Raw genomic sequence first — 14163 nt, forward strand, 5'->3', positions numbered from 1 at the left:
AAGGACACTTGCAGAGCAGAAGCTGGAGGATCAAACAAGCATCCAAACAATTAACCTGCTCTACCAGTGAATGTGCAGCCACTGTAACAAAAAGTTCAAACAGTTAATCTAAGCTTTCCTTAGCTACTATCGGATATTTAACAGATGCCTACATGTTTTTTTTTTGTGTTTTTTTTAACGTCTTTTGGAGTCCAAAGCCTTTCTACTTCTGAATCTTTCCTGCAGCCAGATCTCTCTGCCCTGTGCACTGCATTTCATTTCTTACATCTGTCTCTGGACACTGTTATGCTGCAGACCTTGAGCTTCTGCATTATCCAGGTAGCTTCTATGTGCTCCTCAAAAGCTGCAGGTCATCACAGGATTCCTGCAACCCCCTTTCTGCTTTTCTTGGTGGATTTAAGTCCATTAACATGCTGTCTTTTCTCCATTCGACTTGGGCTCTCTCATCCTCCTGCGGCACAGCTCTTCTGCTTTTCTCCTTGTCCATAGTGATGGTCAGGTCTGTACTGGTTCTTGTTAGATCTGAGCGTGATGCTTGTTTGAAGTTTATGGCTTTGAGTTGAACAATTTATCTCAGCCTTTGATACTGTGTTTCTAATCCAAAATGTCGTTTATGAGGCATATTTCCAAGATGTCAGTTGTTTTATCTCTGTCATCCTCTATTCCCTGTAGTGCCTCAGCACTGGGTCTGATACAGCATATGTTCTTAAACTAGGACATGAGTTTGCCTAGAAAGGCAGAGGAAAGAAGAAGAAGAAAGATGTGGGCAGCACATTAGTAGAAATGCAGATTTTTTTTACTCTCTAGAGATCCGCATGCACATCAATGTGATCTGACTTACAGGATGAACCTCACCCACTGGTTTGCCACTGGCAGCATATATATTTGCCAACTGCCATGACTGGGTTAACACATTTGTAGGCCCCAGGGCGAAAATTTGCAAATGAGCTTCTGCTGACCTCCTCCTACCTCTGTTCGATGTTTATGTGCTGTTTATGTCACCTCTGAATCGCTCCGCCAGTAAAAACGTTACAGATTCTCTTACAGCGCTAGCTTTCGTGTTTTCAGTTCTTCCTTGAGAGCAAAGGTAGAGACCAAGACAGCTTCATCATCATCCAACCAGACACCAGTGCTTGTGTAAAGTTATAATGCAGCAGCACTTCTGTTATATATTTTCAAATGTAGTCCTCTTTTAAAAGGCTCAACAGCAGTAACATGTCAAGAATAGTAGGTTTCTCCTTATCTGTTCTGAAAGACTTACTTAAAGAGCCTGTCAGGATTTTTCATTGACAAGAACAGGATGGATACGGCTGCCAGCAAGCTAACAAGCTGCTGTTGCTTGCTGCCTGCAGAACTCATTTAAATGAAGCTGGGCATGGTAGTAAGCTGTTTTACACCTGTCAAAGTCAGCACAGAGGATTTTTACTTTTATGTAACAAAGTGCTTAGTCATTATGATTCAAACCCCATGTGTAACAGAGGCTTTCTCTTTGAAGGTGCCACAGTAAAACAACTAAAATTAAAACAAAATATAAGCAAAATTCAAGCAACGTGTATACATTCAAAGGTCTGTAGACCATATAGTATCTGTGCAGGGAATGCGAGAGTCCTTTGCAGTGCAAAGAATGCTCTAATAAGTATTCAGGGCTTTAAATGGAAAGTGGACAGCTGCTGCGCAGGGAGCCCAGGAGGCTTGCATTGCTTAGCAATGACTTTGTGGTAATTTGATTAACTGACATTTAATTCAGAAATATGCATCTCTAAAGAACTGAAATAGCAAGAGCGCTGAGTATTATTGAGGGGCCCTGTGACAGTATAAAAGATGTATGACTCCTGGCTCTGAAAATAAAACCAATGCTGAAGTGCCTTAGACCTGCATTCTTTTAAGTTGCTCCCAGGGGGCGACACTTGCGGTTGCAAAAATACTTATGCAAAGGTCCTCTTAGTTCCCTTCCTCTGTGATCTCAGTAACACAGAACGCAGTCAGTTTTGAATCATTTTGAATAAAACATGAAGTCCATTTTGTAAATTATAGGGGATTATCCAGGATATGCCCACTGGCTAATGCCTTGTCAATCACAAGTCATTAGCCAATGACTTTTCAGATCCACTGTGGAGGCTTAATAACTGGACTTCACAAACCAACAGGTGAATCACAGTGGCTATGTCCACATCTTATACTGTCTTTTGTTAGAACTCAGTATGAAAACATTCAATGCCATGCTTATGTTGTGAAGAAGTGTGGAGATTGGCTGTGGGACTGACATAGGTACTCAAAGGTGATGAGGCCCCTCGGCCCGCTAACTTTGCCAGCTTTGCCCTGTAATACTGTACACCAGAAATTACTCTGCACACAGAAGTCCTTTTCTTTCCAATGGATAAATTATTATGTGTACACTTCTTACACATTATAAATATATGCACTAGTGCATGTGTGCTGGGCTATAATATGTAGTCTATACACTCACTGGACACTTTATTAGGCACATATAGATTCAACAAGGTGCTGGAAACACTCCTCAGAGATTCTGGTCCACAATGATGTGATAGCCTCACACAGCTGCTGCAGATTTGTTGGCTGCATATCCAAGATGTGCATCTCCCGTTCCACCACATCCCAGCAGCATATTATGACTGTGGAGACCATTTGAGTACTGTGAACTCATTTTCATGTTCAAGACGCCACTTTGAGATGATCTGAGTTTTGTGACATAGTGTGTTATCTTACTAGAAGCAGCTATCAGAAGATGGGTAGCTACATTGTGGCAATGGACTGACAGTCAGCCACATTACTCACGCTGTGGTGTATAAATGATGCTTAATGTGACAATCAGCTGCCTGAACAGGTAGAATGATTTCATACTTTCATAGCAAATTCTGAACCTACTGTCTGAATGTTGCAACAGAAAATTGTCTAACTGTGAATTGCAGCGCAGATTGTAGCCTGTTTTATGTTTTCTGATCATTCTCTGTAAAATCAGGATGTAGTATTCCAGCATTTCATCAGCTTTTGAAATAATCAGAACAGCCCATCTAGCACCAACAACCACCCCACATTGAAAAAAGTCACTTAAATCACATTTCTTCACCATTGTGATTCAATTTCAGCTTCACCAGGTCATCTTGACCATGTGTACATGTTTAAATGCACTCATTTGCTGCCACGTAACTGCCCAATTAGATATCTGTGTTAAGAATCAGTTGAACAGGTGTACCTTATGAAGTGGTCTGTTTTATATATGTGTATATATATCTCACCGATTTCACCACGTGTCCCTTTATTTACTCTTAAACAATACGTGGACATTTCACCAGTCTGATATCATAGCGTCTGGTATACCGTTAGAAAAGAAGCACTTGAGGTGAAAACAATTTAAGCGGTAATTGCCTCACAACATTCAACATTTCCCACTTTGACAGCCTTCACATGCCGCAGCAGGCGGTTATTCGCCGCTAACAGGGCTGTGTTGATTGCAGACGTGAAAAACAAATGGGCTTAGCGGGCTCTCTTATGGAAAGCAGGCAGGGCACAGTGGGGCTACAGTGACATTTTCCCCACATGCAAAATCATGCAAAAGGTAAATACTGAGGCGGAGGGATACCAACACTATTGCAGAACATGGCCGTCACCTCCGTCATGTCCTCTCCCGCAGACCGACCCACTCGTCTGCGATTGGACGAGAAGTTTGCACGTCAGCTCCCAATTGGACGAGCGTCACGTCGATCACGTGCTAATGTCAATGACGTCGATCGTACACTGGGTACGCTGTGTCGCCTGGGTGGATAGTATAGTTACATCAACATTAAAGGGAATAAAATGCCGCGGATTCATGTAAATAGAGACTTCGCTTCAGCGCTGATAATTAATGTTTCTTAATTAACACGGGTCACCTCTGGAGCCGGTAGTGGCAGGCCTATTTTCGGTGTTTATCAGCAATATTTCAGGGTAAGTGGAGTGATACATTTCCTTCCTGCGTCTTTTTTCCTTCACACGGGTGCAGACCTGCTTGCTTTATTATTTAAATACAAAAAAGTAATAAGCGAGACTACTGTGTTATATCACACAGATACCCAGTCTTCACGTGAACATGAAATATCCGTGATATGATTAAAAGTAGTGCGTACTCCAGCTCGCCCTGCCGAGTTATATGGAGAGAGTGAGGAAGGTAATGGCTGTCGGTCGGACTCGTAACTAGAAAATTGTGAAATGGCCTGTGTAGAGTAACGTTAGCTCGTCCTTTGCTTTCCATGTTGGCTCCGATAGTTATGGTGTCCTAAACGGCTGCGTTAGGCTTTTAAAAAGCACGAACCGAGGATCTGACACTAGGTTTTGCCTCCAACATGTCAGATTAGATCCTGTAGGGTACCTGTCTGCCGTCAGTGGGCCTCCTCAGTATCCAGACTCCCATCTGTCATCATGGTTAGACAGTTTGGACTCCTGCTCCCACTTTGTTAACAAAAAAGGGGGAAAAAAATCCACTTTAACCTAATGTGGTCTTCACATACCAGATCTCACACGGTTATTAGTTTAACGCCATTAAGGAGAAAACAGTCCAAGTGCACATAAAGGAGAGCTATTGTTCAAAGCTGTTCACCCTGCTGCTGCATTTTTTTATTATTATTTTTTTAAATTATTTTTTTTTAGCTCTTCACAGGAGCCCGAGGGAAAATATATTTCACTTTCCTGCACTGGTTTACGTGTGTGCAGAACAATGCACATAATATTTAAAAGCGCTAACAATCAGTGGTCACACTACAATGTCCATATTTGTGTGGTCTTTTTTGTTGCGTTGTTTATTAATACTTAAAAGTAATTCCAGTGAAATTGGGGCTCTGATGTGGTTTAGCAGAGAGGCTGGCCCGTGCAGCCATGATTTTTCTGTGCCCTCCTATGGTAGATGCCAGTGCTGCTGGGCTATAAGTAGGCCACTTTGACAGGGTGATCCACCGCTGTGAGGCGTCCCTGCAGATGGATTCATATCAACATCCCTCGGTAGTGCAGCCCCACTGACCATCAGCACAGATTTTACACATAATTTCTCGTTTATCGTGATGTGTACTGTATGCTGTGGATTGAGCACAAAATCCTCATGTTTAAATGTTTCAAAATGTCACCTTATTATTTGGATTGCAAATGCTTCCCAGTCCTGGTCCTCTGCTGGCCTGGCAGCAGGATCAACATGCTGGCAGGCCAAAAACTTTGCTATCTTCAAGTGAAATATCTGATTAAAATGAGGAAAACAACATTGATATAGAAGCGTGTTGCCACCTCGGGGTTAGGATTTAAGCTGACAAAGCTGGTAATGGTTGCCAAGTTGAACGGAATGAAATAGTTTCTTCACAACAACAAATCATTAAGATAGCATCGTGCTCTTAGGTTATGAGCACCCTTTGGGCTGTCAGAATGTAAGCTTTTGTCTCCTAGATGTGGTAAAGATGTGACCAAACAAACAGGTAACGGTGGCACATAAAATTAGGCAATATCCATCCAAATCTAGGAATTTTCCAGTTTTAATAATAATACACAGTGATTGCATGCCAAGTTTTGTCCTTCTGACCTGGCTGAAATAGTCCATCCATGTAAGGATAGTTTTAATTTGTTTCCCTTTGTGTTTAGTGTGCCTTGAACTGAAAGCTCATTAAAATTGCAATAATTTTCCACTCAAATAACACCTCATCACATTGAATTTATTAAGGCTTGAGGCAGGTCTAAGAAATTTGGATGTTTTTGCTTTAGAAGCATAATTTGCTAGAGTAATGACATTTCTTTATATCTTCTTACGACTTTATTACTTACATGTCTAATGCTTTTTGCTCTTAAACAGTAATATTAGTTGGAAGGTTTTGGAAGGTCAGACATTGACTTGTTTGGTAAAGTTCATTTAATAGGAAGACACAGTGTAACACTGTCCTAATGCACAAGGGTTTAAACTGGCAACATATGCGAGTCCTTAGTAATATTTTTTTGCTTTTAAAATGACAGTGTCTAGTTAAATCTCGTTCAAAAAAAACAGCTTTATTTAAATTGGAAAGCTTGGAGCCCTAAAGCAATTAGGTGGTTAATTGAGGAGTTGATTTACGAAAAAATGGAGACAGATATGCGAAACACTCCCTGAATTCAGCTCCCTAAATGGTGCTTTTTTTTCTTGGTCCTATATGAAACCTAAAGATGCTACTTTAGAAATTACAAAGAGATTTTTCTCCATTGCCTGAGATTTTCTATGCAGCACCTTAATAATCAATGTGTTGTTGCCTTATGTTGTCAGGTGGATGCAAAGTCACAAACTGTGAGTGTAAATCAATTCTATCCACCTTTTGGCTGTGGGAGATTGAGCCATTAAGGCCATCAAGTACTGAATCCTTGTCTGGGAGCTGGGCAAACCCCATTGCTAGTCACGTTTGAGGCTCCGACCATTTATCTCAGGGGTTTGGCACATTTCATTGGGCAGTGCGTAATCCGCTAAAGGTCACTGTCACTAATTACACTACTCCAAAACAGGCAGATGCCTACCCTGAGCTTGATTGCGCCACCCTTCATTAGGAGACTATTCAAGGGTTGCATAAGCATCACTTGCATGATTCGAATAACATATGTGTGGCTCTTTTTCTTTTTCCTAACCAGAGTGACCAAATGCCTTTCCTCCTACGATGATGAGGCACACCTGGTCCAGCTGAAAGTCATTCATTTGCCACTGTCACAGACTTTTTAAATAGTGTCTTTTAGATCGACTTGCGCCTTTTCTGGCTGATTGGCTTCCTGCGCCTGAGCGAGATTGGTTCGACTGGCTGCAGGGCTCAGTTTTAGCCCAGCGGTGATCTCGTTATCTCAGTGTCCAATCAGTCCTCCGGCCACCTCCTAATTGAGCCATCGCGCCTTAAGGGGGAAGAGGAGGGATGAACGTGTCAATTACAATAATGAGGGGGCAGCCATGCAGAGGGCAGTCGGGGAGAGGAAGGCTAGATGGAAGCCTTGCAGCGTCGCCCCATTATGGTCAATTCACGACTAATCAAAGATAATATTGTAGCCTGACAGTGCCAAAGTTAGCAGAGTCAGTAGGGAAGAGCATTTTTTAAAATCATTTTCCCCTCTAGCTGTGGGATATTTCTACATGTCGTGTTGTGGTAATTGTTAGAGCCGCTGAGTGATCCATTAACACTGCTGTGGATATAGATTTAATATACGGAAAGCTCGGTCTAAGCACAACTCAAAGCACCTAATGCTCATGCATCTGTATGTGTCAAGTAGCTTTTTGGGGCTCGAGGGTTATTGGATTAGTTGTTAGCCTGTATTTAAAAAGGTCCTTCATAAAATGTTGTTTAATAAAGGACACCAATATTAGCAGTAATAGTAATATTATTATTACTGCCGGCTTTGTGAGCAGAGGACTCGTGCAAAAACATAACATTTTGAGCACTTTTTATGACTTGACAACGATGATGATGCTGATGCTATTAAAGACTAGTAGGTACACTCATGAACGGATTCACAGCTAATAAGATGAACCTGTGTGTCGATATGGCAGCCACTACTGCTGTTTATACACATAAGGTACTTGGAAAGATTTAGCTCATTAGCAGCTTAATCAATCAGCCCATTAATTGATTGGTAATTACTCTGTGTTTTCCCAGCTTCACAAAGCTGCAGATTTTTGGTGTTGCTGTAAAAGACTTTAAAAGCTCAGATGGTCACGCAAAGCATGATGATATGAAGATGTCACATTGGAGGCTGATGTGTCACATTGGTTTGATTGTTATAGAAGTGTTAATTTCCTGTTTTTATATGTGGATTTTCCATATATTGCTGTAAGTTGCTGTTATCATTTCCATTGCATCAAATAATTACTTTTTTTTTGTCACTACGGGTCTTTTTTAGTATTAGTGCATAACGAACCATAGAATCTATTGAGCGATACACTTAAACAAACCATCATTATTCAGTTGGTAATGCTAGTGTTGTGAAGGGGGTTGTATTTTAACTCAGACCACAATCTGTAACACAACTGGACAACATAGTTTTTGCTGTCTAAACCTAACCAGTGAGTGAAAGCAAAAGTAAAAAGCGAGCGCAAACAAGATGATCATCAAGTGAAAACAAAGCAAAAAAGTCAAACATCTAAAATTTTGTAGCTGAGAGTGTGTTAAAACCAAGGATGCTGTTTCTGATATTTTTATCTATGAGGAATCTGCATTATATCGAGTAACAAAAAAACACTTACACTTCCGTATAAGCCAGAATTTAAAAGTGATTGGAATCGTTTTTATGCGAGCTGACACGGGTACGGGGGCACGTCACAGCCCGCTGTGACTAAATGAATGTAAGTGATAGTGAAAATACACTGTATGGCCACACCTGACCCGCTCAGTGAGATTATTATTTTCATCTCCAGAGAAAATTGGTTGGCTGGCGAGCAGAAAAGTCATAATGGATAAATTGAGGAAAAGAAATGATAGCAGCTGCTGTGGGTTCAGGTGGCGGTAGAAGAAATTCAAAGTTGACCGAACAAACTAAAAAAAAAAGACCAGTTTAAACATTTACACGATCAGGACGTCTTGTATGAATTCATAGGTGCAGCTCTGGTTTGAGTTTTCACCGGTTAATTCTCAGTCTGGACATTTGTTAAAATGTGGGTTATTTTTTTTTGGGAAGCCCCATGTGCACTCCAGTGGCGTTTTCATTTTTTCCGTCTGGCCTAACAACAGTCCCACAGGAAAGCTCGGATGCGGAGGGTCAAGACTGGAGGGAAAACTTAACACAATTGCCACAGAGCCGAGCCCACATGTAGGAAAGAGAATGGGGTTTAGGTAATGTGTTTAGTAAAATGTGAGCTGAAGATAAAATTGGTTGAGGAAAGAAAAGTCGTTTTGCTGTGAATTTTCAGGCCAGTAAGGAGATTAGAACAGGTTAGTTTTGGGGTCCATTTCACAGATGTGATGAAATCTGTTTAACATATTTTTTATTACATAAAAACAGAGATTTTAAAATAACAGAGATTGCTGGAACTCGGTCCATTGACTGTCTGTTGTTGTCAGTAAGATCACAAAGAAAAGCAGCACTTTCTGAAATACCAGGATTTTCTGTCCTTCCACTAATTAATAGACAAAAAGATTTTCCTTTCAGCTCAGGGTAGCGCTTGATTTAATGTACCACACCAGGCAGCTCCCATAAATGCAAAGCATCAGCATTGCACCTGACTGAGTTTAATGAAATGTTCTTGCTAAAACTGTGATTAATGAATGATTAATTGTGCATCCCGAATGTAATATAGATTAATTAAAAGCTCTCGCTGCAGATAGGATAAGTGCACCTGTGCAGTATGTGACTCTTAATGACTTTTAACTCATTATCATGCAAAGTAAAAGTGGCCAACTGCTTATGTATTTGTAAATACATAAGCAGTTAAATATTTGTAAGTACTGCAGCTGTTATAAGATCGAACCTTTAACAAAGCTCATTACCCCGGGTGTCCCGGGTACAATCACAAAGTGCCAAGTCACTTCATTCTCAAATCTATGTTTTTCCCAAGTAGCAGATTAGAGCTACAGTGGAGTTGTTAAGGATTTCTGCCAAAAATGTGTTTTTAAACGTGTGTGTGTGAAAGAAAAAACTAAAATAAAGTTTTCAGAGGCTTGTAAACCATCCAGTAAATGTCTTCATTAGCCGATAATAAGCCCAAAGGCCTGCTCTTCAAACTAAAATTACTTTGATTATTTCCATGGTGTCACTGAGTAACCCTGAAGGGCTGAATCCTGGAGAAAATCATACTGACAATTATCTTGACTGACGTCACGTTTACGTTTTTAGTCCTTTGGAGGACTGCATTAAATTTGTTTTAAGAATGAATGAATTTATTCTATTAACCACAGTTTAATAGATTTTAAAATATTAACCACAGGTTCCTTAGTGTTCTGTTTTGTTATGCACTTATAAACCACGAGTCACTACGGGTGACCTTTTGAAAAATGTAACGGTAATAACTTCATGGATTTTGAGGCTTTCAGTGGTTTCAGTGGAAATTAAAAGCCATTTGCAGGCTGCTGGTAGTCATAATGTTGAATTGGTTGCAAAGAGGTATACAGTGCTGCACCAAAAACCTCCTTGCAAATGCTTTGATCACCTGTAGTTTGCGTGGGAAATGCTTACTCGTCAGCTTTTATTTTGAAGGCTAATGCTTATCATTTTGGGCTTGCGCTGCTGTTTTTCAAGTTTCACTACCGCTCCGTGAGTAGTTAACAAATGTTTTTGGACAAGTTTGCAAACTAAGGGTGACCATGGCAACGTGCTATTGACCAAAGCAACCAAAAGGAAGTTTTTGGTGCAACACTATATACCTCTTTGCAACCAATTTCACAATGAGGCTGCCAGCAACATTCTCTAACTGGTTGAGGAATAATCATTTTTTGGCCCTAATAACTAGAGGTCACCAAGGGGTCACTGATCAGTCTATAGGCTGTGTGACTTGGGTTAACTCTTTGGAAGTAGAAAATCTGTGATTTGGTCTAATCAGTCAAAATTTTATTTATTTATTTTTGGGGGGAAATCGTGAGCTCTGCCTCCAGGTCCAAGGGAAGAAGGACCATCCAGCTTATTATTGATCAGCGCACAGCTCAAAAGCCGGCATCCATTGTGGCTGGAGGTTTTAGTGCATATTGCATGGGTAACTTGAACACTTGAACTGCTGCAGAGAGCATCATTTTTCAGGGAGGACCTTGCCTATATTAGCAAAATAATGTGATTGCCAAACTGGCTCGCGTTAATTCAGACCATAGAAAACATTAGTTGAATTATAAAGAACCAAAAATAGAACAAAGCCTATATGTAGCACAATTTTGCCTTCAAAATAACAGCGTGAAATTTGTAACCTTTAAGATAGTACTAACACGTTTAATATGTCATGGTTAAATATGAAGTTTAAATGATTTACAAATGAGCTCTTTCTGCTTTGGAACTGGGGGATGGACATATTTTTTGCTTTAGTGCTTGCTTATATTCACAAATTTTGATTGCAATGACTAAAATAAATCCCTTTCTCATTTTGACCTGCTGAAGTGAGTGTAAACAAAACACAAAACATCCGGCCTATCTTAGACCTGATCTGTTAGCTGTTACTTAACACTAAGGATGACAAAAAATCCAAATCTCATCATCAAATTCAATCTCTGGGAACATTTTCTGAGCTTGAACGCCTTTTCATATTTTTAATGCTTTGCCTGAAGAGATTGAGACAATGGCAGCCGATGAATTTAACCCATCGCGGTGGTGTCGTGTGTCGCTTGGTGCCCCCTGGCCTCATAATCAGACAGCATTGTTTCTTCAGTTGTTTTCAGGTTAACTACAGTTGAACAAGTGGGGTTAGTCATTATTTTTTTCACACAAGTGAATGATAACTTACTGATTTCTGATTGCATGATTCCCACCATTAGATATCCATTGTTTTCCTTTCCTCTGTTTGTGTCATACATAAAGAACCTTCCAGTAACGTCTTTGTCTCTTTACTTTTCACAGGAGAGGAGTGTCGTCATCCTCACCACAGCAGCTGGGGGGGAAGTTTGTCACTTTAGTCCCCGTTGAACAAATGACGAACTGAGAACCATCTCAACCTCAAGCGTCTCCGCAGCACCCGCTCGTTGAAGGAGTCGACCACGTTGCCTCGCCACACTGGACAGAGAAATGTGTCTGTGCGTGTCCTCAAGTGCATGACCGCATCTCAGTGTTTTGTGGCTGCACTTCCTCTCTCACCTTCCGAGAGGCACTTCTGCACTTGACTGACTGCAACATTTGTCTTCATCACAACAAAGCATCATGGGTAGGAAAAAGATTCAGATCCAAAGGATCACCGATGAAAGGAACAAGCAGGTGAGGCTTAATTATTTATTTGGTTGCTCGTTTAATCTGCTGAAATGAGTCATTGAAGAGACTGCAGATTGAACCTCGGTGCATTTGTCTGTATGTAACACTGTGATACATATCCGATTTTTAAAGCACGCAGCTCCAGCTTGAGCATTAACCTCCAGAGTTAAGGCGTTATTTCAAAATAAGGTTCTCGTTTTTGTTACTTTTGGCTCTGACTCTGCATGTGCTGAGATTTGCGCCTGATCTACAAATTCAAATGTCATATTAAAAGCTTACTTTTCTGCTAAATCCATTAAGAAGGAGGAGACTTTTTTCCATATAAATGGAGCAGAGCTGTCAGCCAGTTAATTAAGAGCTTTAATCACCCGTGTGGTCAGGAGTTATGTGCAATTTTCTTAGTTCTCATGGTTCTAATTGTGACTGCTTTTCTTACTTGCGTCCTTTGTTTTTTCTCAGCAACACATCGTGTTTGCTTTGTACGCTTCAGTGCACTTTATCAGTGACATTTGGCGCTTGTTGCCTGTCCCTGCTTTGGTTAGTATGATGATATGTAAAACATGTAAAAAGGGAGATCTGTATGAAAAGAGGAAGGGGAAAAAATGAGCAATTTCTGAAAAATTTGTTTATTAAAAGTCTCTTCAAAAGCTGTTGTGGAGCTTTTGATCACATGACGTGACTTTTATCAGCTGAGGCAGTTTTTCTTGTAATCATAAAGTGACATCTCAGCCAAATTTGCTTAAAAGTTCAGATAAAAAAAACCAAACATAGTTTAATCAATGAGTTAATAAAACATAGTGTAACCAGTGATAAGCTCACTTACAAGTAAAGTGTGCACATGGTTGCAGATTACTACATTTTTTTATTATAGGTAAAGCAAACGCACCGGGTCACCCCATTTTTGTTTCCTTTGAAAAATCACTTGTGAAGTGTTCTAAAATACAGCCAATATTAATTTTAATGGTTGACTCAAAAGACGAGAGCCCAGTGAGGCTTTATTTAGAAATCCAGCTGTTTTAGGTATTATACAATACTGTTTTATAATAGTGTTTTATTCTGTGAGCTGTTTAATCCAAAAATGGTGTTCTCTGGACAGTACTTTGTGAGGACTGATCTGATCTTAAACAAAAAAACTCCATGTTTTATTGCCAAAAGTGGTGAACGTGTGTGGTCATAGAAAGGTTCAGCATGCGAAACAAAAAGAAACCAAAAACTTGCATATTATAACATGATTAGAGCTGTTTACTGCTAGTAGGCGCTGGGACAGTTTTACAGGGTCAACATAGCTGTCTAGATGTCACAGATTTCAAATGGCAGTAAGGTCATGATTTTGGGCTGGCCCCACACAGCTTTGTGATGTTGTTTGGCGTCCACATTCAAGTCCTGCAATGAAAGGTCTCAAGTACTAAATCAGGCTGTACCCCAAAATCTGCCTTTTCAGCTCCATTTGCTTCCTTTCTCTTCTCACTGCATGAGGCTGCCACTCCACTTCACAGTAATGATGGTGCTGGATGAGTGATGAGGTGATTCCTGCCAAACAGAATGCTTTGTATGACAACTGAAAACTTCAGTTTTGTTTTCATCACACCACAGAATATTTTGCCTCATGCTCTCAGGCCTCCACGTGCTTTTTTTTTTTTTCCTTTGGCAATCTTCAAGCTCATTTTTTCCACAACTGATGCCTCCGAGACATTTTGCTCAAAGACCAAATTTGAAAATCGCTGCATTGATTTGTCTTTTCAGAAGATCGTTTCTGCCAGGTCGGACGGTAGCTGTAATTTGAATTCTGTACTTTTAATTTCTTCTCTCTTTAATCTACAAAAATGTTTGACGTTCTCATGCCCTCCAGCCCAGACTTTGTGGACATAACAGACCCTGAAACCTTTTCAGATAATGTGTGAAAATGGAGAGGCCAATTTCAGAGGCTGGAATTGGCCAAGGCCAGGGCTAGCCATAGAGTGTAAAAACGATGGACTGATCTGAAATGTGAAGGCAAAACCCAAGTGCCTTAAACCTGGATTCTTTTTAATGGCCAGCAGGGGGGGGGGTGACTCCTGGTTGAAAAAAGATGGGAAAATAGGTTTAGTTTCCCGTTGCTCTGAGATGACTTTTTGGCCTAAGACGTTATTTTCAGGTCATGTTAAAAAGAACAGAGCTGTTTTTGTTAATTCTGGTTAATATCGGAGTTATCCAGAATGTCAGTCTGATCCACCCCTTGCTTGTCACTTCCTGCTGTCTGTTGGTGTTGCAGCTGCCGGCTACTGTTGCCTGCGTCGGCAAACCTGTCAGGCAAAATGGCCACGCCTTTAACTTTAG

The 14163-nt window shown here is 40.5% G+C and overlaps 1 protein-coding gene across 5 annotated transcripts in view; it reads left to right on the forward strand.

Annotated features, from left to right (window-relative positions):
- Nucleotides 1-3749: 3749 nt before the first annotated feature.
- Nucleotides 3750-14163, forward strand: part of LOC102199681 (myocyte-specific enhancer factor 2D homolog) — a 31302-nt gene continuing 20888 nt past the window's right edge. For all 5 annotated transcript variants that reach the window (XM_005740616.1, XM_005740618.1, XM_005740620.1 and 2 more), the window contains exons 1-2: nucleotides 3750-3945; nucleotides 11503-11853. In XM_005740616.1, coding sequence (XP_005740673.1) covers nucleotides 11800-11853 — 54 coding nt within the window. In that variant the 5' untranslated portion in view covers nucleotides 3750-3945; nucleotides 11503-11799. The remainder of the gene's footprint in view (nucleotides 3946-11502; nucleotides 11854-14163) is intronic.

The sequence above is a fragment of the Pundamilia nyererei genome, unplaced genomic scaffold (assembly GCF_000239375.1).
Source record: "Pundamilia nyererei isolate P.nyererei 1_Seehausen unplaced genomic scaffold, PunNye1.0 scaffold00102, whole genome shotgun sequence".
NCBI lineage: Eukaryota > Metazoa > Chordata > Actinopteri > Cichliformes > Cichlidae > Pundamilia > Pundamilia nyererei.